The following is a 25,075-nucleotide window of genomic DNA, read 5'->3' as shown; positions in this document are numbered from 1 at the left end:
AATCTGCAGCATTCCCGGGCTGGTTCATAAGCACTTCTCCTGAGCCAAACAAGCCTGTTGGTTTGAGCCGCCAAGGAGCCACGGAGATCATGGAATTTGATGAACATAACCTGACATTCGTTATGATTGAACTTAAAGAAGAACGGATGAATTTGAGGACCAGAGCCCTATCTGAATTGGAAAAGAAAAGCCTGACAGAGTTTCAGGAGGCGACAGGACTAACATTGGTTGAGAAAGAGAGGTATTTGGGGGTTAGTATGACCGCCAAAAATGTGAATCTGCTTAAGGACAACTGTGAAGGATGTTGGATTGAAGAGAAGGGGAATTTGGAAATATGGACAAATCAGAAGTTGTTACTGTTGGGCCGAGTCGTTGTGGTGGGGATGGGGGCTGCTGTGTTGCTGGGGATGTTGCTGTTGTTTCAAACATTGCAAGCTCTGGATGGGATGGAGGGTCTCAGGAGGTGGCAGAGGGATGCTCCTAGAGTTGTTTGGCAGGGCAGGAAGCCTCGAGTTAAGCTTAAGATATTGATGGATGCTAAAGAAGGAGGTGGACCTGCCCTGCCAGACCTTTAAACTTCGTTGTGAACCATCTGCCTTTTGCTGGTTGAGAGAATGGTTGCTTCTTGAAAACACTGAAGTATTGGACAATGGCAGACGAAGTTGATGGGCTATACGGAATTGGCGGAAATGACTGGCAAGATCCGAGACCAGGGTGAAGAGTGGGTGGAAGAAGATTGGAAAAAGTTTAAAGACTATTTACAGAAATATTGTAAAATTAAGGAATGTTAGAAAAATGTTGGAATGAAATTACATGGCTTTAGTAGAAATGTCATAAGGAATTAAGTATAAATAGATTAATAGAAAATTAAAGGAAAAGTATGGCAAGAATGTGTTAAGATAATTATAGAACAGAACACAGAGTAAGATGGAAAGGAATTGCTGAAACAAATAATAGAAGTGGAATACAAAAAGGGAGGTGTGAGGAAGTCGCTGGAAATAAGTGAATGAAATATAAGATATTGAAAATGTTTGAGGTGTTTTTAAATTGTTTTTGTTTGTTTTTGCTTGATTTGTTAGTCCATGTAGCGTTTTTGTATTGTACTCGTATTGTTTTTTCTTGTTTTTTCTTTTTTTCTTTTTCTTTTTGTTTGTAGTGTTGTGTTGGAAATTTTGAAAAAGTAATAAATATCTTTTTTTTTTTAAAAAAAAAGGAATCTGCAGCATTCCCGGGCTGGTTCATAAGCACTTCTCCTGAGCCAAACAAGCCTGTTGGCTTGAGCCGCCAAGGAGCCACGGAGATCACGGAATTTTATATGGCGAGAATATAGGACTAAATGTGACCTGCTGCTTTAAAGGAGAATATCTGTCATTACCAGGGAGCTGTCATTGAAAATACATGACACAGAGGAAATCATCCCCTAGAAACCCCGACGCTTCTCCATTTGTTATTATTTTTATTCTTTATTAAATTTGTTATTTGCTTTATCTTGCCCAGGACAACCCAAAGTGTCTTAGAACCAACCAACCAACCAACCAACCACCCACCCACCCACCCACCACACATACAGTAGATACATTAAAGTCTATAGGAAAACAGAAATACATTAACACTCCTCCCACTTCACAGATAGTTAAGGACTAACGGCCTGGTAATAGAGGAAAGTTTTTGCCTGGGGCCTAAAGATATGATTGTGCCAGGCGAGCCTCCCTGGGGAGAACATTTCATAAATGGAGAGACACTGCAGAAAAGGCCCATTCTCATGTTGCCACAAGCCAGATCTCTTTTTGAGGGGGCACACAAAGTAGAGCTGCAGATGGTGATCACTGTGTCAGGGTCAGTTAATATGTGAGAGGCAGTCCTTGAGATATTGCAGTCCAGTTTCTGGCTGATGTCACAATTTATGTCTGTTGAGCTCTTCAGCACTGGGGAGCTGTTTGGGTGGGGGAAAGCCAGGATTTATGAGATAAAATTCCTGGCAACGCTCCTCAGGGGGTTCTGGGGAGTGCACGGTATCCCGTGGTATTGCTTAAGCTCGTATCTAGAAAGGCAGTACGGACACGATCTCGGAAGTATGTCCCTGCCATGGACGAATCGTCTCAGGCATGATTTGTGATCGGTTCCTCATGAATTTGGAATATTGGCGTTGATTATGGGGCGCTCCTGAAATGGCATATGATAAAGGGCTGCAATTAATCAGCTGCCGAAAGGACTGGATTTGAGCCATGAAGGTATTTCAGTGATTTTCAACAAGCGCAAAAATACTTACAATAGCCAGAATGGAAGGGGAGGCAAGGCAATGTTTGTTTTGATGGTTCCTAAATGGTCTTTTTCTCTCTTGACCACCCATGTAAAATGAAAGAATCATGGGCAGGTGTTTTGATGTTATTTGTTACTGAGAGAGAGAGGGGAGCCAATGATTTATGCTCAACAAAGGGTTCTACAATTTCTTTTACACCCTTCCCTCTTGACTGAGATTGAATGGATCTTATATAAATTTTCTTGGACTGGATCAGGAGTGGAGAAGAGAACAATTTGCTATGGACTGCTAATTACACTTGGCAGGAATTTAAATATGTGACTTTGATCTTTAACTGCGAACTGTGGAAAATATCCCCAGAATTTTAATGGCAGAGCAGACATCAACTTGGGGAGTTGTTTATAGCTCAGCAAGTACTTGAACAACAGAAGGAATGTTTTCAAAGGAGTGGAATGGACCAAGAACAATGACAATCTCTCTTCACACCAGGTCTAGGAACAACCTGCTAGAAGGAATGAACACATCAATTTTTTTTTATATGTTTGGAAAATAAGAATGGTGCTGATTGTAAGGAAACCAGAAGGCTACCCATGAAAATGGATTAAAACTAATAGAAGGATGAGAATGTGATTAAAGAAGAAGAAGTGGCAACATCAGGAAGCATTGGACATGTTTGTAACAGGAGCGGGAAACCTTATTATTATTATTATTTTTAAAAAATTGTATTAAATTTAAATAATTTGGATCAATTTATTAAAATTCGGAAAACACACACACACACACACACACACGAATGAAATATTGTAGTCCTGAGCCTTTTAAAGCTTTATAGGTCAAAACCAGCAAAGGCCACTGAGAGATCCAGCAGAACTAGGAAACAGCTTTCACCTTTGTCCTTAGCCCACCGGAGATCATCGACCAGCAAGGTCAAGGCAGTTTCAGCCCCATGATGAGGCCTGAATCCCGAATGAAAAGGATCTAAATGGTCCACATCCTCCAGGCGTGCCTGGAGTTGTTTAGCAACCATCCGCTCAGTCACCGTGCCTGAAGATGGGAGATTTAAAACTGAGTGATTGTTGGCCATATTGGATGGGTCCAAAGATGGTTTTTAAAGAAGCGGTTTAATAACTGCCTCTTTCAGTGAGTCTGGGAAGTCTCCCACACAGAGGGAAGCATTCACCACCCCACGGAGCCCATCGCCCAGCCCTTCCTGGCTCGCTTTTATGAGCCAGGATGGGCAAGGATCAAGGAGACAGGTGGTTGGTTTCACTCATCCAAGCAGCCTGTCCACATCTTCAGAGGTGACAGATTGAAAGTGATCCCATGCAACTTGACTAGGCAGGACACTAGGACTCTAGGTACAATTGCATGCAGAAATGTGAACGTTAATGAGAAATTGGCACCAGAATGCTGATGAATATTCCTGAGGACTCTTTTTAAAACAAAATGAATGAACTTTATTATGGTCACAGACCAGGATAAAAAACAAACAAACAGATAAATAAAATAGCAGTTAGGATTTTTTTAACTGATAAATGTTGGAGCAGATAAGGACAAAGAAACAAGCATAGGATAAAACATCTGAATAAAATACAAGATTAAACACAAGGACTCTTTTAAAAACAAAATGCAAACTAATATGGAAATGAGGAGAACTGAACAAGACTGGAAAAATGAGAAACCGAGAGCAACCAAAATTGACCTATCCAGCCATCCCTACTCTTGATAGATGCAATTTCCTTGTGTTTTTGTAGCTTGAGTGAATACTGGAAGTTCTGAACATGTTAGAACTGAAAGGCATTTTGCTACTTGATTAGGATATACATACATTGGCATTAAAACCTCCCTCCTCTTTCAGAAGTTCTAATCACCTTTTACTTTATCAAAATAAAACTGAGTGATCTCAGCACCTCCTTGATGACTCAAACGAATCGGCTGGTTTGGCTCAGTCAAGGTGCTTAGGAAACAACCCGGGAATGCTGCAGATTCAAAGCTGCCAGTCTCTGTGCTGCTGCCACTTTTACAAAAGAAAGTGAAGTTCTTGTGTTCCTTGCCATTGTTGTAGAGATCCATAATGCCTTTACCCTATTTTAGATAAAAAAGCATACAAAAGGTTTAGTAGAAAGAAAGCTTGTGCTGTATCACAAATGAATGCCATCCGTTGCCTGGGAGAAAGCGAGACTTGGGGCTAAATCCCAATGATTGTAACCAAAGCATATAAAAATTCAAAGTTTACTGGAAGCCTCAAGTTTAAATCTGGATTGTGTCATGAATACACCAAGCATTCAGCCATGAGATAAGCCTTTCATTCAAAGGATGGGAGGACCTGTGGCCCTCTAGACGTTGGTGGACTACAATTCCTATCATCTCTGACCATTGGCTGTCCTGGATGGGGCCGATGGGAGTTAAAGTCCAACAAGATCTGACCCACCACTGGTTCTTCAGCTTCAATTCCTGTCTGCCTTTCATAAGTTTGAATCTTTGTTTATATACCAAAACAGGAAGGTTTCACTACTGAATTTGAAAAAACAAAACAGGAAATAGAAGCAGAAGCTGAATAATTAAGGAGAAATTCATAACTAATGGAGAAGAGTGCAGAACGTACAATCAGGAAGTGTTTGCTCTCACTAAAAGGACAGTAGCAGCCCTAAAAAAACTCAGTAGATCTTTGCCTCACCCAGTAGACTGGCTAGGAAGACAAAGGAGAGGGAAGAAGCATAGAAGGACAACAGAGAGAAGAATGGAATGCAGTGATTTAGCAAAGATGTCCTTTGGATTCCCTGACTACAAAAAAAAGAATGAGCAGAGAATATCTAAAGTCTTTGTCATGGTGGATGCAACAGAACAAGCAGAAGAAATTTGAAACAATAAAATGTGATTTTGAACCAGAAGTGAAACCCACCTCCAGGGTCAGCTGAGGTTGACCACCAGGTTCACCACAGGAGAGGGTTTGTGCTCCATCTTGGGTGCCCCAAAAGACGGCAAATGTGTTTCCATCTTTTGGGGTTATCCCTCTGTTGGGGGTCATAGCCACCAAGTAACCTGGAACCAAAAAACAGGCAAAGATCAGTGTGATAAGAGTGGGGTGTGACCATGGAAAGTTAAGGAGACCATTTCTGACCCTACTTGAAGACAGTGCTGCTTTATCAAACACTTCCTGAAACCTGGTTACCCAGTCCCAGAATTTGCACAAGTGTTCAATCGGTAACAGTGTAGGTCGCAGCTGTGAGATGTGAAGGGATCATAACCATTGTTACCGGGTGAGTTGCCATCTTTGGGGGCTGCTACCAGCATGTTGTTCTTCAGGAACAGGAACTTCTGGTTGATATCCCAAATCCTGTAGAGCCATGGGCTCCCTAACCGATGGGAAGGATCTGTGATGAAAAGAAGTAACACAAATTTTTCAACACACAAGAAAAAATGGAATATTCTAAAGAAGGAACAAGCAACTTTTCAGACATATCTTTTTTCTTCTGTGTTGGAGCTGCAATTCTTTTCTCCCCATTTTGTGTGAAGTGGTGATAGCCATGGTTGGCACAACACATTTTCCATGGTGGCAACATTGTGGAGTTTCTGATGTGAGTCTAGGACTTCCTCTATCCTTAAGATATTGCGCAGCAAGTCATTAAAGGTGTTCCTAGTGTATCTTTTTTCATTTGGTATTAAGAATACGGGTTTATATATTGCCAAAGAGACAGCCTAGTTGTCTGGCTGTTTTCAGCTTTAATCCAATGGGATCCAACCTGGCTGAAACCCAAGGACACTAGTTTGACTGGTTTCTCCAGGTGAAATCCATTGACTCCCTCTACTGATGTGTGTATCAGTTTCCTTTTGACTAAAGGCTCCTGCTTTTTAAAGGAGTTTTGATTCTGACCATGTTCTTGCCCTCCTGTACAATGGGAGAAAGGCATAAGCAAAATAACCTAGGGCACAGAGCACGTATGCATGTACGAATGAATGAATGAATGAATGAGGTTAGCTAATGAAGCAGGATATCTATTTGGTTATCTGCAAGTATATTTGCACACAATATCGTCCATGAAATATGTACTTTAAAAAAACAGTCGTGATTGTTTACGACCCTCCTCCCCCTCCCAATTCTATAACCCAGTAATTCAGGATAATACTTCATGCATCTGGTAAAATGAGCTGTAGTTCATGAAAGCTTATATTGTTAGGAAAATCGTCCAACAGGTACCGCTCATTCTTTGCTGAAACAGACTAACACGGCTAGATTTTGGGGAACAAGTCCTCCTTGCTTTTATGTTAAACCACCAACATGGAAAATATCCCCGTGGGGAATGTCATTTCACTCAACTGGTGTACATGCTTACGGTGACGTAGCATGGTTTGCTGGTTTCCGGGGCAGGTGGGAGCCAGGTGGATGCAGTGCACACGGGGATAGGATGCGGAAGATGAAGGGAGCCTGCCACACAAGGCCAGCCCTCGCTGTTGATGCCACACTGCAATGCCTGCCTGCCATGCAGGGTGGAACCCAGCTAGCAAATTGTGGCCCTTGGCAGGTAAATCCCCCTGATGCCCTAGGAGAGGAGTGCCAGGCTTTACTCGGGTTGCCCCTTGTCTGCTTCCCTCCATCCGTGCCCACTCACCATTGGGAGAGCATACTGAGCGAGGAGTGAGTGAGCAGTACGTTGGTTGGGCTGCCATTCAGTGAGAGGGTCTGGGATGTAGTGGCAATGCCAGGTCAGACTCTGGGGCCCAGATAGCCCTGCAGCAGGCAGGGAAGGATGAGGAGCTGAGGACAGGGCACACCAGTACGTGCCTGGACAGGAATCCCCGCAGAAGCCAACACCTGCATGGGGGTGCCTGGTTTGCACCCACTCAAAATTATGCCCCCAGGGGACTCGACCTTCTCCCCCCCCCCCCAGTATGTTATGCCCCTGTGAGCATATATGGATAATGGAAATTCTAATTTAATTTAAGGATCACTGCAGGTTTTCAGAACTTCTCTTGGGCAGGAAATATAAAAGCAAAGCATTGATTTCACCTGGCTTAGGAAAGTGATGGAATAAATCTCTCATTTTCTGGTCCACAGTCATCTTGTGGGGCTTCTCCCTTAAAGTCTCTGTGTCTACTTTCTCCATTGCTTCCCAAGGATTGGTTGAGATTCAGGCTACAAGCTCACTCTTCTGCAGTTGTAGCTACTAAAAGAGAGGGATGTAAAATGTTAGAGGAGAGGCTGCAAAAACCCAAAGTTCCATTGATGGCCCTTCTGCACAATATCCCCGGATCAACATAGATACATATATATGTATAACTTTATTTGTAAGCCACCTTTACATAGTTCATACCATGCTCAAGGCGGCTAACAACATTGAAAAACTACATAATTACAACATAACAACCAAACCAAACAAGTTCCACATAAATCATAGTAAGATCTAAAATAAAATATCAGTATCAATCAAAAAATCAGTATCAAAAATAGCAACAACCCACTGCCTAAACAACACCCCAGGAAAAGGTCGTTCAGCAGCCTCAGCTTTTGTAGTTGGAGTCCGTCCTGGCCCCACCCTCCCAGGCCAGGTGGAACAGGCTTGCAAGGCAGGAAGGAAGTCTTCCAGGACTCACAGCCAATATAAATTAGGCATGGTGAAGCAAGGCTAATTACGCAACCAATGTCCAGGAGTAAGAATACAGCAACAGAGAATCAGACGATATGCCACTGGTATGAATTGATGCAATATAGCAGATCATTAAATCAGAGCTTCCACCTTCTTGAAATTTAAAACAGATACACAGGCTTCCAGTTTCTATCAGGATAGAGGCTCTGGAGGTGAATTTTTAATCCTTTCCCTTGTGCTCAATCAAGCTTAACTCTCCGTCTCCAAACATTTGTACCCTCTTTAAGGGGAGAGGGAATGAAGGGCATCAATTTTTTCCCCTTGGTACAGACCTGCTGGGCTGGGGAGGTGATATATTTCTTCTAAAAACATATATCCTGCACAAAAGAACATTACAAATTACAAAAATATCTCAAAATACCTTACAATAAATTCATTTTTAAAAATAGCGATGCCACTTACAGCCAAAGTAAAACGAGAATAAAGTAAACAGCAGTCCAGAATGCTTAGAAATGGGAAACAAAAAGTCCACCTGAATTAGTATTGTTAATTACAATTACTTGACTTTAAAATCAAGGAAAGATGTCTCCCTCAGCTTCACTGCCCACCAAATGACTATAATGATAGATGGGGGAAATGGGTCTGAGGAAAGGCAAAACAGAGATTTCCTGCCTCTGAGATAATCTGGCATTTGAAGCAGACAATTTAGCATAGTCTTCCCTAATCTGAGGCCCTCCACATGTTGTGGACCACAGCTCCCATCAGTCTCAACCAGGATACCCAATGATCATGGATAATGGAAGCTGTAATACAACAATATCTGGAAGGCAAGTAGCTGGGAAAGGCTATGATCTCAACTAGCTGCCTTCCAGATATTGCTGGATATCTGGATAGAAGGTTCAGAGAAATAACTGAGGAGATGCTACCTGTCCTGGTGTGAGGAAGTCCTGTGCCTTGCTATGAATTGTCTTCTGAGATTTACACAGCATCTTTTTGCTTAGTCAGACCAGTGGGTGTGGTTTATATGCTCTATGGCACCTTATATGGCACAAACACTAATCCAAGTCTTGCAGCAGCAGCCAGCTGTTCCGGGAAGCTACAAATGCTGTGATAGTTCAAAATCTGAGGGCTCCTCCCAACATCCTTTTTATTCTGCATTTGTGATCATTTATGCTCATGATGGTACTGAGGTGGTCATATGCAACCCCAGTTTCAATACTCTTTGAGACTAGCAATAGAGGAGAAATTTGATTCAGTGTTCATATAAACCTGAATCTTATCAAATTTGCACATTCCAAACAATATGTGAACTGAAACAAAGCTATCTTAAATTTGCGGTTCTGCAGATTTCGCAATGCAGTTCTCCATCCAATCAAATAATGTTTGTGGAATTGCATATATTATAGGAAAGTGTGCAGTATAATGGACACATTAGTAAAAATCTACAGAAATGCATTATATCGGGGGAAATTGATCACAAAAATGTGTACACTAGTCATAACTGCATAGAAAATGTTTTTAGTGGGAGAAATTTGCAGTAAAATACTAGTGAATCTTCATGAGGAATTTTTTAAAAATGCAAATTGCTGCAAAATGTAGAGAACTGAATTTCTGCTCACACTCCTCTTTTGCAGTGCCCTCCTTCCTTATGCAGTGTGGACTTTTGGCCAGTTGCCTGCTGGGGTGTGTGTGTGTGAGAGAGAGAGAGAGAAAATGAATATTTGGAAGAGTCTCTGATTGGCCTTGGGGAGCCTTTTTCCATCCTGCTGAAGCAGGTGGATGCGACTATCTTTTAAGAATAGGTGTGGGGAACCTGTGGCCCTCTAGATGTTGAACACAACTCCCATCATCCTGATGCAGGGACAGACCTTCAAAATTTAACCCTCTTCTAGCCCAAAGCCGGGTAAGGGAGGCACCAGGTTTTGGGGAGGAGGCGTGAGACCTAGATCCATCCTACCTCCTTCCCAAAGTTGGGCAAGTTCTAATGAGGCTTTAGGATGAAGGTAGGAGGACAACAAGGGACCTGGGTGGCGCTGTGGGTTAAACCATAGAGTCTAGGACTTGCCGATCAGAAGGTCGGCGGTTCAAATCCCTGCGACGGGGTGAGCTCCCATTGCTCGGTCCCAGCTCCTGCCAACCTAGCAGTTCGAAAACATAAAGTGCAAATAGATAAATAGGTACCACTCCAGCGGGAAGGTAAACGGCGTTTCTGTGCACTGCTCTGGTTCACTAGAAGTGGCTTAGTCATGCTGGTCACATGACCTGGAAGCTGTCTGCGGACAAACTCCGGCTCCCTCGGCCAGTAAAGCAAGATGAGCGCCTCAATCCCAGAGTTGTCCGCGATTGGACTTAACTGTCAGGGGTCCGTTTTCCTAGGAGGACAATAGGATCCTGTCAGAGCCCTCTTGCTTCCTTCCAGAATCCCATAATTTACTAGGCTTTGGGAAGGAGGAGTGGAGGCACTGTTAGAATTCCTGCTCCGTGACTGCAGTCATAGGATTGTTGTCTTTCACATGACGACTGGCATGTTCTCTCCCTCCTAGTCCTACTGGAGTGTAGGCTGAGCTCCTGACAGGCACCCCCTTGACCCCTGTGCCCTGTGTGGGGGAACCGGTCATGCCATATTAAATCTGCCTGAAGCACTCGCCATATTGTCTGGGGCTGAGGGGAGTTAGAGCATTACAACTTCTGGAGGGCCACAGGTCACCCCCCTCTGTCTTAAAACATGAAATATATGGCAGTGGAGGCCCTTAGTCAAGCACCACACCTTTGAAAAGTATGGTGTACTGTGTTAACACCACTTAGGAATGAGTTAGGTGTGGCTGTTCACACACAGTTAATTTTCCTTCGTTTGCTGCAGTCCAGCAAAGATATCCCATAGGTGAAAACAGTTTTGTGTGTGCTCATTTTTGTACTATCTGTACATAGGTCTATTGCGCAAGCTAAATAAATCCAGCAGCCAAGCACCTCATCACCCATGGGAAAATCCATCCCTTGTCCTCTCTTGGTGGTACTATTTAGTTATGGACATATTTATGCAGCCCATACTTTTCTAGATCCAATCCACACCCAGTTCAAATGGTAAGCCTTGCCAGAAACACTACATATTCAAAAGTGCAAGTCTCTTGGGTTTCCTTTGGTCTTACGGTAGAAAGTGAAGTTACTGCATTTTAAAAAATAAAACACACGAATGTAAGAAAACATGAATGCTAAATTGAAAAGGAAAGCTTGATCAATCTATTTTTTAAAGGGCGATTGTACCAATGGCTGTTGGATTAGCAGTGAATTGTCCTGAGGAAGTTTCTGTTCCCTCCAAGGGGGCTCTAATTATTGGCTTCCGTTATTCTTTTCTCACTTTTACAGCAAATGACACAATTTCCCCACAAAATGAAAAAGAAAGCAAAAATAATGGAAGCCACTAATTAAAGGCCATTCTGTTCCTTTGAAAAGCCAGCTAACTAAGGGACAATTCATAACTTATCCCCCATCAGGGACAAACACATATCAATAAAACAGGTAAAACCTGAAAACACAGAAAGCTTTTAATTAAAGGCACAATAGATCTTAAAAATATAAATGGGACCTCTATATTAAAGGTATTATGTCACTGAGTGCCATTTATTTGGAATCAAAATTGGGGGAGGGTCATTGTCCTGCTTCTAGGATTCCCTAGTGAATATGGTTGGCCACTTTAGGAGAGCTGGTCTGATTCAGCTGGGCTCTTCTTAAAGTTAAGGCAAAAGGAGGACATATATGTATCAGTTATGGTTTGAGGTTAAGTGTGGAAGAAAGCTGAAGACTATAGTTTTGAAGTGATACCCCCCACCAAGACATTAGTGCAAACTGCTCATCTAACATGGTGAGGTTATGGGGGAATCTTCTGTCCAGCTATATTTTGTATGGAAGAGATACAGTATTTTAAAAAGAAATTTGTATCCTGTTTCAAACTTGTACTAATCAGCACTAGTACTAATTTCTGTTTCTTAAAATTAGTAAGCAAATTATATGAGTCTCAATTTAGCAATGATCAGAGATACGTCAGCTAATATTATTCATGTGCTGTGGAAATACAGGAAAGGTGGTGTTGGAATCAAATGAGTTTTAACAATGTGTACGGAGTTGTTGGTTATTATTTACATACCAAGTAGGGCTTCAGCTGATATTTCCATAAAGGTTATTGGGTGCAGTCAGCTCTAATTTCAGTTATGAGTGTGCAAGATCCACTTATGTAAACATGAGATTTGGAATGTCCGAATTGTGTTCATCTGTTATGTGGGGCACACAGCACTTGTAGGTTGATTTCCAGTCCTATGAATGCTGGGGGCTGATGTAGCAAAAGGGACGAGCAGTGTATTTTCTGGGGATACTCCTGGGTACAAAGTACAGGCACCTCCCCCCCCCCAAATGTCAAAAGTGTGTCATTTACTGTAACAAGTTCATGGTGAGTACCAGCACCATTTTTTATTTTTTATTTTAAAAAAAGCACTGGGGATGAGGCTTATTTGTGACTCCCAACCAACCAACCAACCAATCCCAAGCAGCAGCTGAGTCTTCCTAATTGGCTTTTTCAACAATCCAAATGAGAAAATCTGTTGCATATTCTGTAACCGACAAACCTAGACAGCATCTTAAAAAGCAGAGACATCACCTTGCCAACAAAGGTCCGTATAGTTAAAGCTATGGCTTTCCCAGTAGTGATGTATGGAAGTGAGAGCTGGACCATAAAGAAGGCTGATTGCCAAAGAATTGATGCTTTTGAATTATGGTGCTGGAGGAGACTCTTGAGAGTCCCATGGACTGCAAGAAGATCAAAGCTATCCATTCTGAAGGAAATCATCATCAATCTTTATTACGGTCCAGAGACCCAACAAAACATTACAAATTAATACAGAGTTCATACAGTCTACCTCCTGGTTAATCAAGCACTTTGTTTGGAATATAGGGCTCGTTTGTTCTTGCAACCACCGATAAAAACTTTGCCACTGCCAACGTTCTAGCTTTTGTCCGGTCTTCCAGTAGGAACCTGACATAGTGAGCCTCTGACTTTCCTGGGAAAGGCACCAGCAAGGGTAGTATCAGTTCAGCCCTGGCCTGCTCATACTTCGCACAATGTAACAAAATATGATCTATGGAATCGATGTCTTGAGCACACGAGCAAAGTCTGTCCTGGTAGGGAACTCCTCTCAACCTACCATCCAGCACTGCAGAGGGGAAGACATTCAGTCTGGCTTTGGTGAAAAGCCTTCGATAGTTAGGTACTGTTAGGTTTTTGATGTAAGATGTTAACTCAAAGACATACCCATAGTGAACTCCTGCTGCCAGCGGACTACAGACTGCGTGTGACCGAGATCGCAAGTCACTGTGTGCATTGTCCCATAATCTTTGCTTTAAAACCTTTTGGGTGCCTTCATAGCCCAGGTAATACAGTTGGGGGGGGGGGGAGACAGACCAATAGAGGTGGCTTTTTAAGCCATGGTTTTCTGCCATTTGCTGACAAATTCCTCATTGGTCAAATGTTGGTACAGACCCTTCCCTAGATTAAACACTGAAATCCTGAGCCAATGTTTTAGGGCAGCCCACCACGCTCTAGCTGAAATTGGGCATTCACCAGCTTCCAACAGAAGTACGGAGTTAGGGACGCAGTTAGGTACCTGCAGCAGAGATCGTATAAATTTTGCCTGAAAGCCATCTAGCTTTGGCAGGTCCCCATTATGCCAGACATTTGCTGCATACAGGAGTTGGGAAACGGGCTTTGCGTTGAAAACCCTTAAGGCTGCTGGAACATATTTGCCGCCCTTTGTGAAGAAGAATCTATGTATGGCTAGCTTTGTAATCTCCGCCTTTTGAAGGGAGGTTTGCCAATGGTGCTTCCAAGATCCTGTATGATGGAATGTGAGCCCTAGGTATCTGAAGTATTTTACCTGTTCAAGGTTATGGCCATCCAGCACCCATTTAGACTGGGAGAATCTTCTTTCGAAGACTAAAATTTTAGATTTTTCATAATTAATGGATAAACCATTTCCAGAACAGTAATCAGAAAATTTCCTCAACAGATAATTCAAGCCCGGTCTGGAACGCGAGATGATGGCCGCGTCATCAGCATACAACAACAAAGGGGTCCTTCTCATTCCTATTTTTGGAATGTGTCCATCTGGGTCCATTAAGTTCTCTTCTAGGTCATTTAAGAATAGACAAAACAATGTGGGGGCCAAAATACAACCCTGTCTCACCCCCCTAGTCATCTCGATGCTGTTCGATAGCTGTCCCTGTCGACCGCATCGGACCTGCAGTTTGGTTCCATTGTACAGGGCTTTTATAAGAAAGAGAAGTTGTTTGTCCTGCAAAATCAGACTCAATTTGGACCATAGCTGGGATCTGGGGATGGAGTCAAATGCTGATTTCAGATCCATAAAGGCCACGAAGAGTTTACCCTGTAGAGGTCTGATATACTTCTCAGCTAGGAAGGACAGCATTAGACAGTGGTCTGTTGTTGAATGGTTCTCACGAAAAGCTGCCTGGGCTTCAGATAGTATATTATGTTCATTTAGAAAAGTTGTCAGTTTGCTACTGAGGAAACGGGCATACAGTTTCCCAATTATTGAGAGCAGGCTAATAGGCCTATAATTGGAAGGTACATTTGGGTGGCCTCTCTTAAAGATTGGAACTACTATAGCATGTTTCCAGCTATATGGTACCTTGCCCGAGTTATTTACTACCGTAAAGAGTGCTGCCAGTAGCGGAGCCCACCAGTGCTGGTTTGATGTAATCAACTCAGCTGGGATAAAGTCTTTCCCCGGAGCCTTTCCACTCTTCAGATTCCCAATTAATGTATGGACTTCCTCCACAGTAACCGGCCTCCAATTAGGGAGCAGTGACAATTCTGCCCTGTCATCCTCCTGTAAGCTGGAAGGGAGGTTTGGATTTTCCATAAATATATTTCTGAAGTGGTTCTCCCAAACCTGAGCTGGAATGACACAGCTGGGGGCTGAAGAACTATTTTTCATTGAGTCGGAGACCAGTTGCCAAAAGAGTTTAGTTTCATTGTTTAGTGAGGCATTCAATAGTAGGGACCAGGAATTTTGTTCGGACTGCCTTTTTTTTGAGGCCAAAAGGGCTTTATACTCTTTTTTAATTTTGAAATAAGATTGAGGTAAGTAGCTTAATCCAGCGTTTCTATAGGACAAATAGGCGTTCCTTAAGGCTTCCTTCTTTGTGTGGCACTCTTGTTCAAAGCAACCGTGCCCTTTAGCAGTGCGTGGCTTGCCGGCTGAGTTTATGTTAACCATTCTTAAGGAAATCAGCCCTGAGTGCTCACTGGAAGGACAGATCCTGAAGCTAAGGCTCCAATATTTTGGTCACCTCATGAGAAGAGAAGACTCCCTGGAAAAGACCCTGATGTTGGGAAAGATGGAGGGCACAAAGAGGAGGGGACGACAGAGGATGAGATGGTTGGACAGTGTTCTCGAAGCTACCAGCATGAGTTTGACCAAACTGCATGAGGCAGTGGAAGACAGGAGTGCCTGGCGTGCTCTGGTCCAGGGGGTCACGAAGAGTCAGACACGACTAAACAACTAAACGACAACAATTAACCAAATCAAAAGATAGTCCAGGCAGGGTAGTTTCTTAAGGCAGGAGGAATCAACTCCCTCCACTCTTGGGAATGTTTACAGGCTCATCCTGTGGCCAGCAAATGATTGGAAGGAGTTATTCCTTCTTGGGTAAGTGAATTTGACAAGTGCCGCATGGCACAGATGATTTGGTGTTCTGCCTGGTGTGTATGCCAAGTCTAAAGGGCCCCCCAAGGGAGCCGCCAAACCTAAACTGGTGTTGGGTAACTTAAGGGTGCCCTAAACCCAATTGTGGCATTCACCTGTTTCGAGAAACAATGGAGTTTGTCTCTGGGGCTAAAGTCAGTGTTAGCAGCACAGAAGTGACCTCCCCAGGATGTATATGGAGGTCCTGGGCTGCCCAGATGACAAGACACAGATGTGACCCAAAGGGAAACAGAGTAGTACATTTGGAACCAGCTTGGCTGCAGGAGTGGCCAGAAGGAGGCGTACAAGGCACCGTCAAACCTCCTTAGGCTTTTCCTCTCCCAAAAATATTTTGCAAGGGTGTGTACGTTTAGGATCAGTGTTTTCCTTCTCCTAGATGGGCTACCTTCCCAGACTGACGAGTGCCAACTGCCCCTTATTTCTCTTACAGCACATGCAGCACATAGACCCACTATTGGTCTCATCTGCCAGAGTCTGTCTTCACATGCACTCACTGTGGGTTTGAGGTCTATCAGTTACCCTCACCTGGTTTAACTGGCTAGTTGAAACTGTTCCCAGGGTGTGGTTGCTGTTGCATGCTGACAGCTTCTAGGAGTTACAGGTGACAGCTGAATGGAGTGGGCACCAAAGGTGGACAAACTACCCCAAAAGGAGCACCATGGATCTACCACCGCTGGTACTGCCCCTCCCCATAACACCCCATAAACCCCTTAACCCATTAATACCTCAGGTATGCATCCTTTTCCCTTACATGCTCAGTCTAAAAGCCAGTAAAACCAACCAAAAATGCCACTCCAACACAAAACTCCCAACAGTATGAAGTAGGTGAAAAAAGGCTCCCCAAGGCCATTTTACTAATGTGTCCATTATTCTGACACTTTCCTGTAATATATGCAATTTCATAAACATGGTTTGATTGGATGGAGAACTGCACAGCGAAATCTGGAGAACCACAAACGTAGGATAGCTTTGTTTCAGTTCACATATTGTTTGGAATGTGAAAATCTAATAAGATTCAGGTTTATATGAACACTGAATCAAATTTCACCTCTATCCCTAGTCACAAACAGTATTGAAACTGGGGTTGCATGTGACCACCTCAGTACCATCATGAGCATAAATGATCACAAATGCAGAATAAAAAGGATGTTGGGAGGAGCCCTCAGCTTTTGAACTATCACAGCATTTGTAGCTTCCCGGAACAGCTGGCTGCTGCTGCAAGACTTGGATTAGTGTTTGTGCCATATAAGGTGCCATAGAGCATATAAACCACACCCACTGGTCTGACTAAGCAAAAAGATGCTGTGTAAATCTGAGAAGACAATTCATAGCAAGGCACAGGACTTCCTCACACCAGGACAGGTTACATCTCCTCAATTATTTCTCTGAACCTTCTATCCAGATATCCAGCAATATCTGGAAGGCAGCTAGTTGAGATCATAGCCTTTCCCAGCTACTTGCCTTCCAGATATTGTTGTATTACAGCTTCCATCATCCATGATCATTGGGTATCCTGGTTGAGACTGATGGGAGCTGTGGTCCACAACATGTGGAGGGCCTCAGATTAGGGAAGACTATGCTAAATTGTCTGCTTCAAATGCCAAATTATCTCAGAGGCAGGAAATCTCTGTTTTGCCTTTCCTTAGACCCATTTCCCCCACCTATCATTATAGTCATTTGGAGGGCAGTGAAGCTGAGGGAGACACATTTCCTTGATTTTAATGTCAATTAATTGTAATTAACAATACTAATTCAGGTGTACTTTTTGTTTCCCCTTTCTAAGCATTCTGGACTGCTGTTTGCTTTATTCTCGTTTTACTTTGGCTGTAAGTGGCATTGCTATTTTTAAAAATGAATTTATTGTAAGGTATTTTGAGAATTTCTTGTAATACAAAGGCAGAGACATTTCTTTCTTTTGTAATGTTCTTTTGTGCAGGATATATGTTTTTAAAGAAATATATCGCCTCCCTAGCCCAGCCCAGCCCAGCAGATCTGTCCTTTATTCCCTCTCCCCTTAAAGAGGGTAATACAAATGTTTGGAGAATGAAAGTTAAGCTTGATTCAGCACAAGGGAAAGGATTAAAAATTCACCTCCAGAGCCTCTATCCTGATAGAAACTGGAAGCCTGTGTATCTGTTTTAAATTTCAAGAAGGGGGAAGATCTGATTTAGTGATCTGCTATATTGCATCAGTTCATACCAGTGGCATAACGTCTGATTCTCTGTTGCTGTATTCTTATTCCTGGACATTGGTTGTGTAATTAGTCCCGCCTCACCCTGGCTAATTTATATTGGCTGTGAGTCGTGGAAGACTTGCTTTCTGCCTTGCAGGCCTTTTCCACCTGGCCTGGGAGGTGGGGCCAGGACGGACTCCAACTACAAAAGCTGAGACTTGTCCTGGGGTATTGTTTAGGCAATGGGTTGTTGCTATTATTGACACTGAATTTTTGATTGATCCTGATATTTGATTTTGGATCTTATTATGATTTATGTGGAACTTGTTCAGTTTGGTTGTTATTTTGTGATTATGTAGTTTTTAAATGTTGTTAGCCGCCTTGAGCATGCTTTGAACTATGTAAAGGTGGCTTATGAATAAAATTACCTATGTACATTTGCATCTATGTTGATCCTGGGATATTGTGCAGAAGGGCAATCAACGGAACTTTGTATTTTTGCAGCCCCTAACATTTTTTATCCCTCTCTTTTAATAGCTACAACTGCAGAAGAGTGAGCTTGTAGCCTGAATCTCAACCAATCCTTGGGAAGCAATGGAGAAAGTAGACACAGAGACTTTAAGGGAGAAGCCCCACAAGATGACTGCGGACCAGAAAATGAGAGATTTATTCCATCACTTTCCTAAGCCAGGTGAAAACAGTGCTTTGCTTTATTTTTCCTGCCCAAGACAAGTTCTGAAAACCTGCAATGAGCTTTAAATTAAATTAGAATTTCCATTATCCATATAGGCTCACAGGGGCATAACATCCTGAGGGGACAGGGAGGCTGTGTCCCCTGGGGGCACAATTTTGAGGGGGCACAAACCAAGCACCCCTATGCAGGCGCTGGCTTCTGTGAGGATTCCTGTCCAGGCACGTCCTGGTGGGCCCTGCCCTCAGCTCCTCATCCTTCCCTGCCTGTTGCAGGGCTATCTGGGCCCCAGAGTCTGACCTGGCATTGCCGCTACATTCCAGGCCCCTCCCTAAATGGCCAACCTCCTCTCTGAATGGCCACCCGACCAACGCCTAGTGCTCACTTATTCCTCGCTCAGTATGCTCTCCCAATGGTGAATGGGCACGGATGGAGGGAAGCACACAAGGGGCAACCCGAGTAAAGCCTGGTACTCCTCTCCAAGGGCATCAGGGGGATTCACCTGCCAAGGGCCACAATTTGCTATCTGGCTTCCACCCTGCGTGGGCAGGCAGGCATTGCAGTGCGGCATCAACAGCGAGGGCTGGCTTTCTGTGGCAGGCTCCCTTCATTTTCCGCATCCCACGCCCTAGTGCGCGTGCATCCACCTGGCTCCCACCTGCCCCGGAAACCAGCAAACCATGCTACGTCACCGTAAGCATGTACACCAGCTGAGTGAAATGACATTCCCCATGGGGATATTTTCCATGTTGGTGGTTTAACATAAAAGCAAGGAGGACATGTTCCCCAAAAATCTAGCCGTGTTAGTCTGTTTCAGCAAAGAACGAGTGATACCTGTTGGACTATTTTCCTAACAATATAAGCTTTCGTGAACTATAGCCCATTTCACCAGATGCATGAATTATTATCCTGAATTATTGGGGGGTGGGATGGGGGTGGTAAACAATCAGGACTGTTTTTTTAAAGTACATATTTCATGGACGATATTGTGTGCAAATATACTTGCAGATAACCAAATAGATATCCTGCTTCATTAGCTAACCTCATTCATTCATTTATTCATTCGTACATGCATGCGTGCTCTGTGCCCTAGGTTATTCTGCTTATCTCTTTCTCTCATAGTTCAGGAGGGCAAGAACATGGTCAGAATCAAAACTCCTCTAAAAAGCAGGGGTCTTTAGTCAAAAGGAAACTGATACACACACCAGCAGGGGGAGTCGATGGATTTCACCTGGAGAAACCAGTCAAACTAGAGTCCTTGTGTTTCAGCCAGGTTGGATCCCATTGGATTAAAGCTGAAAACAGCCAGACAACTAGGCTGTCTCTTTGGCAATATATAAACCGGTATTCTTAATACCAAATGAAAAAAGATACACTAGGAACACCTTTAATGACTTGCATGCGCAATATCTTAAGGATAGAGGAAGTCCTAGACTCACATCAGAAACTCCACAATGTTGCCACCATGGAAAACGTGTTGTGCCAACCCCCATGGCTATTACCACTTCATGCAAAAGGGGAGAAAAGAATTGCAGCTCCAACACAGAAGAAAAAAGTTATGTCTGAAAAGTTGCTTGTTCCTTCTTTAGAATATTCCATTTTTTCTTGTGTGTTGATAAATTTGTGTTACTTCTTTTCATCACAGATCGTTTAAGGCCCATAGAAACGCCATGGCTCTTCAGGGTTTGGGATATCAACCAGAAGTTCCTGTTCCTTAAGGACCACATGCTGGTAGCAGCCCCCAAAGATGGCAACTCACCCGGTAACAATGGTTATGATCCCTTCACATCTCACAGCTGCGACCTACACTGTTACCGATTGAACACTTGTGCAAATTCTGGGCCTGGGTAACCAGGTGTCAGAAAGTGTCTGATACAGCAGCACTGTCTTCAGCTACGGTCAGAAATGGTGCTCCATAACTTTTTCATGGTCACACACCACTCTTATCACACTGATCTTTGCCTGTTTTTTGCTTCCAGATTACTTGTTGGCTGTGACCCCCAACAGAGAGATGGATGAAAACAAATTCCCCATCTTTTTGGGCACCCAAGATGGAGCACAAACCCTCTCCTGTGGTGAATCTGGGGGTCAACCTCAGCTGACCTTGGAGGTGGGTTTCACTTCTGGTTCAAAGCCACATTTGATTGTTTCAAATTTCTTCTGCTTTTTCTGTTGCATCCTCCATGACAAAGACTTTAGATATTCTCTGCTGTTTGCTCATTCTTTTTTTCTTAATCACTGCCTTCCATTCTTCTCTCTGCTATCCTTCTGTGCTTCTTCCCTCTCCTTTGTCTTCTGGGAGAGGCAAAGATCTACTGAGGTTTTTACGGGTTGCTTCTGTCCTTTTAGTGAAAGCAAACATTTCCTGATTGTAGGTTCTGCACTCTTCTTCATTAGTTATGAATTTCTCCTTAATTATCCAGCTTCTGTTTCTATTTCTTGTTTTGTTTTTTAAATTCAGGAGTGAAACAATTCCTGTTTTGGTATATAAACAAAGATTCAAACTTATGAAAGGCAGACAGGAATTGAAGCTGAAGAACCAGTGGTGGGTCAGAACTTGTTGGACTTTAACTCCCTTCGGCCCCATCCAGGACAGCCAATGGTCAGAGATGATAGGAATTGTAGTCCAACAACCTCTAGAGGGCCACAGGTCCTCCCATCCTTTGAATGAAAGGCTTATCTCATGGCTGAATGCTTGGTGTATTCATGACACAATCCCGATTTAAACTTGAGGCTCCCAGTAAACTTTGAATTTGTATATGCTTTGGTTACAATCATTGGGATTTAGCCCCAAGTCTCGCTTTCTCCCAGGCAACGGATGGCATTCATTTGTGATACAGCACAAGCTTTCTTTCTACTAAACCTTTTGTATGCTTTTTTTTATCTTAAATAGGGTAAAGCCATTATGGATCTCTACAACGATGGCAAGGAACACAAGAACTTCACTTTTTTTTCTAAAAGTGGCAGCAGAATAGAGACTGGCAGCTTTGAATCTGCAGCATTCCCGGGTTGGTTCCTAAGCACGTTGACTGAGCCAAATCAGCCTATTCGTTTGAGTCATCAAGGAGGTGCTGAGATCACTCAGTTTTATTTTGAAAAAGTAAAAGGGGATTAGAACTTCTGGAAGAGGAGGGAGGTTTTAATGCCAATGTATGTATATCCTAATCAAGTAACAAAATGCCTTTCAGTTCTAACATGTTCAGAACTTCCAGTATTCACTCAAGCTACAAAAACACAAGGAAATTGCAGCTATCTTTTTTACGGAAAGGTAAAAGTTTCACTCTGACCGCTGAACAGTCAGACTTGGCAAAGGAAGCAGACTTCTTTTGAAGCTAAAAGGTAAAGGACCCCTGACTGTTAAGTCCAGTTGTGAACGATTCTGGGGTTGTGGGGTCCCTCGCTTTACTGGCTGAGGGAGCCGATGTTTGTCTGCAGGCAGTTTTTCTGGGTCATGTGGCCAGCATGACTAAGCCGCTTCTGGCGAAACCAGAGCAGCGCACAGAAACGCTGTTTATCTTCCCACCGGAGCGGTACCTATTTATCTACTTGCACTTTTTTTGGTGTGCTTTCAAACTGCTAGGTTGGCAGGAGCTGGGACCGAGCAATGGGCGCTCACCTCATCGCGGGGATTTGAACCGCCGACCTTCTGATCGGCACATTGCAGCTGTGTTTCCAGGAAAGGCAAGGAGTTAAACATGTCCAAGAGAGACCCCTAGTGACTAAAAAATGTACAGAACTGCTTATTGTATACAATGGAATTTAAAGGTGCTTTATAGATAATGATTTTAAAGGCAATCAAAATCCATAAAAGACTGTCTGTCCTCAGATAGTACTATTTATGCGGGGACCTAAAAAGGCACCCTAAAAGCTGAGTAGAGAGAGTTTGTCTGAACAGAAGACAGCTAAGAATTCTTAATACTATGATAATAGGGAAACTCTGAAAACTGCTTTAGAAAGGACAAGACAACTGGATTTATGAACTTGAAGATAAGAGACAGACAGTTACCTGGGGGACAGGTTTCCCTGCACGTCTCAAAATAGCCCAGAGCAGAGACACTTTTGAGCAATAGAGAATAATGCTTTGAAAAATGTAAGTTTGTAAGATTGCTCTTAAGGGACCAAAGACAGAATATACCTCAAAAGCTAAAACTAGGGTATGCTAATAGGGACACCCCAACACTGAAAGTAACACCAGAAAGTAAGTCTCCCAGGCTAAATACTTGTAAAGAGTGAACTGTGAGTGAACTAAGCCAACCTGACCTGACCTGACCAGCTGAACTGCTGTAGGAAGCTAGGAAGCTGGGAAGCTGGCTAACTCAAGGGAAGCACCCTTATCTAAGGGGCATGCTTTGAGGATCAAGGTCTCCGGTATTGTACGATTGCCAAATGTATACATCAGACAGGTTCCTTGACTCGCTGCAAATCCTATGCTATAAATTATGCCAGAATCTTAGCTTGAAAATGTTCCTATGTCATATACAGCTTGTCTTTGACCAATTGGGGTTTTCCACATCTTCTCTGTGAGGGAGCAGAGAGAGAGAGTGACTACAGACTTTAAAAACCCGTGTATAATTCTTGATTGGTGTGCTGCTGGTTGGCATCCCATGCTAGAGCACGCACCCATCTGCGCAAATGAACTAATAAAGCCTTCCTAATTTACCAATATTGTCCTAGATAATTTTATTTTTAAGACTCTCAAAGCATTAAGTCTTGGGGGCCATTATTTCATTTCTAACAGCAACCAACTTATACAACCAGCATTGCAGAAGGTACTGTCTCCACCTCTCTCTCTTAAAGACTAAAAAAATTAGTTATATGGATTCACCTTTTGAATACAAGAGGTAAAATCCACCTGGGCATTCTCAAGAGGGCCTGAGAGATGCTAAAGAAGGTGAGGGAGGAGACTCTTGCCTGTAAAAGCTTGTTGCTTTACTTCACTTTTCCAAGTGTCAGCTTCTGGGAACAATAGGATGCCTTACTCAAGCATCCTGATACACAAAGTTTCCTTGAGCATGCAAATCACACCCACCAGTGCCATTAAGCAGCTATGAAATGTTGTGTAAAGCCCAGGAGAGACTTCAGAGAGGGATCTTTCACACTAAGGCACAGTACTTTCTCACATCAGCGCCTTCAATTACTGCTCTGGACTTTCTACCCGTGTGTTAGAACAGGGGCAGACTTTGGTAATATGTCGCCCTGAGCGAAGCTATAATTTGGCCCCTCCCCTTAAATATTTCTTATTTTCACAAAACTTCCTTTTGGTGCAGTTGCTTTTTATGAATCTTCTAAGTAGGTACCTGCATAAATTTAGCCTTCCTTCAGTCCTTCCACACCCACACTGCCCTAAATCTGGCACTGCTTAGAATATTAGCTTTCCCCGAACCTTCTGCTTTCTAGACAGCTTTCTATACCATCTACTGAGCTGTGTAAGCATGATGGTCTGTGGGTGTGATATGGACTAGATCCCATGGAAGGCAACACCCAAGCAGGATTTCCATGTAATCAAAACAAAAACTACATGCATTTATGGTGATTGGAGTCCATCTGGTATTTAAATGGTGCAAGGGGAATAAAAATACTTCTAAAACTAGCAACAAGCATTAAGAATAAACTGCAGGAGATTTCTTAGGCAAAGGTCTTTCTACATACAGTAAATGGTTCTGGTAAATCTTTGATTTCAAGCTATATGCTGCACTAGCTTCAGTGAGAAAGCAATCAAACCTCCCTTGCATCTGCCTGCTTGAATTTTGCAGACCCTTCGCCTGGTTTTGACAACTTATTCTACCAGAGCGGGGCCCATAGTTCATTGGGGGTGAAGTTGGAGGTGCAGCTGCACAGAAATTTTCAAACTCATATAGATGGAGGGAAAGTGGCTTCTTTAGTCTAAGGGCTCCCCTAGATGATCTGTTCATTTAGTACTCTTTGATTTGCTTGTACAGAGGTTATACAATGTCCGCTCTTCATTGAACATTTGTTCTGATTTGCTTGTAGGGTGGTTATATAACAGTGCACGTCCTTATTTGTTTGCACAAAGGTTACTGTATGTGATGGACTCTAGTCACCATCATCCCTGGCTGGCTTGGGCTGACAGTAGTTAGAGCCCACCAACAACTGGAGCTCTGGGAGGAAAACCTTTCATTGCCTACAGAAAGCCACCCAATCTTAAACAGCTCCTCACACACAATAATACAACAACCAGAATTAACATGGACACTGGCACAAGAGCCTGCAATAAATCTAGATGCCAACTTTTTTTTTTTTTAAAGATATTTATTAAGAATTTTAAAATTACAGAAAAAACAAAAAAGAAAAAAAGAGAAAAAACAAAAGAAAAACAAACCACAATCAAACAATACAAATTGATAAAAATCAAAATAAAAAAATAACAACAAAACACGTAACAGAACACAATCAAAAAACAAAAATAAGCCACAAAAATTTAAAAACAGATCCAATATTCTCAAATCCTTAACTGTCATTGCCTTCTTTCATTGACCTCCTCACTCCTCCCTTTTTTTGTATCCTAGTTGTTAATTATCACAGCAAATCCTTTCCATTTTTCATAATGTTCTGTCATAACATTACCTTAGT

General features: G+C 42.9%; 2 protein-coding genes across 9 annotated transcripts in view; one reads left to right on the top strand and one right to left on the bottom strand.

The window, feature by feature from the left end:
• Window positions 1-1,218: 1,218 nt before the first annotated feature.
• LOC308463850 (interleukin-36 receptor antagonist protein-like) overlaps window positions 1,219-25,075 on the bottom strand; it is a 38,513-nt gene continuing 14,656 nt past the window's right edge. Inside the window, exons 1-7 of one of the 8 annotated variants that reach the window (XR_013979737.1) lie at window positions 8,772-8,818; window positions 8,308-8,350; window positions 7,269-7,425; window positions 5,518-5,634; window positions 5,163-5,302; window positions 2,270-4,345; window positions 1,219-2,163 (exon numbers count right to left, since the gene is read on the bottom strand). Coding sequence is in view for 7 of the 8 variants with exons in the window: in XM_080982646.1 (XP_080838772.1) it covers window positions 4,124-4,345; window positions 5,163-5,302; window positions 5,518-5,634; window positions 7,269-7,365 (576 nt within the window). In the remaining variant the exon portion in view is untranslated. Of the gene's footprint in view, window positions 4,346-5,162; window positions 5,303-5,517; window positions 5,635-7,268; window positions 7,426-7,720; window positions 8,097-8,307; window positions 8,351-8,771; window positions 8,850-25,075 lie in introns of those variants that run through there. The other 7 variants (XM_080982646.1, XM_080982649.1, XM_080982647.1 and 4 more) reach the window with 7 other exon arrangements.
• On the top strand, window positions 18,348-23,143 carry LOC308464516 (interleukin-36 receptor antagonist protein-like). Its single transcript, XM_080983866.1, has 4 exons — window positions 18,348-18,484; window positions 20,130-20,246; window positions 20,464-20,594; window positions 21,378-23,143. The coding sequence occupies exons 1-4, from the start codon at window positions 18,388-18,390 to the stop codon at window positions 21,597-21,599; spliced, it is 567 nt and encodes a 188-aa protein (XP_080839992.1). The 5' UTR covers window positions 18,348-18,387; the 3' UTR covers window positions 21,600-23,143.

The sequence above is a fragment of the Podarcis pityusensis genome (genome assembly GCF_964106645.2).
Source record: "Podarcis pityusensis genome assembly, chromosome: 15".
Lineage (NCBI taxonomy): Eukaryota > Metazoa > Chordata > Lepidosauria > Squamata > Lacertidae > Podarcis > Podarcis pityusensis.
Note: the sequence above shows the minus strand (reverse complement) of the source record. Positions and strands in the feature narration are given on the sequence as shown.

Excerpts from the sequence above, each read along its gene's own strand:
- LOC308464516 (XM_080983866.1), top strand. The coding sequence starts at position 18,388 with ATGGAGAAAGTAGACACAGAGACTTTAAGGGAGAAGCCCCACAAGATG. Across the intron at positions 18,485-20,129 it reads CCATCACTTTCCTAAGCCAG|ATCGTTTAAGGCCCATAGAA; the intron begins GTGAAAACAGTG and ends TTTTCATCACAG. Across the intron at positions 20,595-21,377 it reads AACCTCAGCTGACCTTGGAG|GGTAAAGCCATTATGGATCT; the intron begins GTGGGTTTCACT and ends TATCTTAAATAG.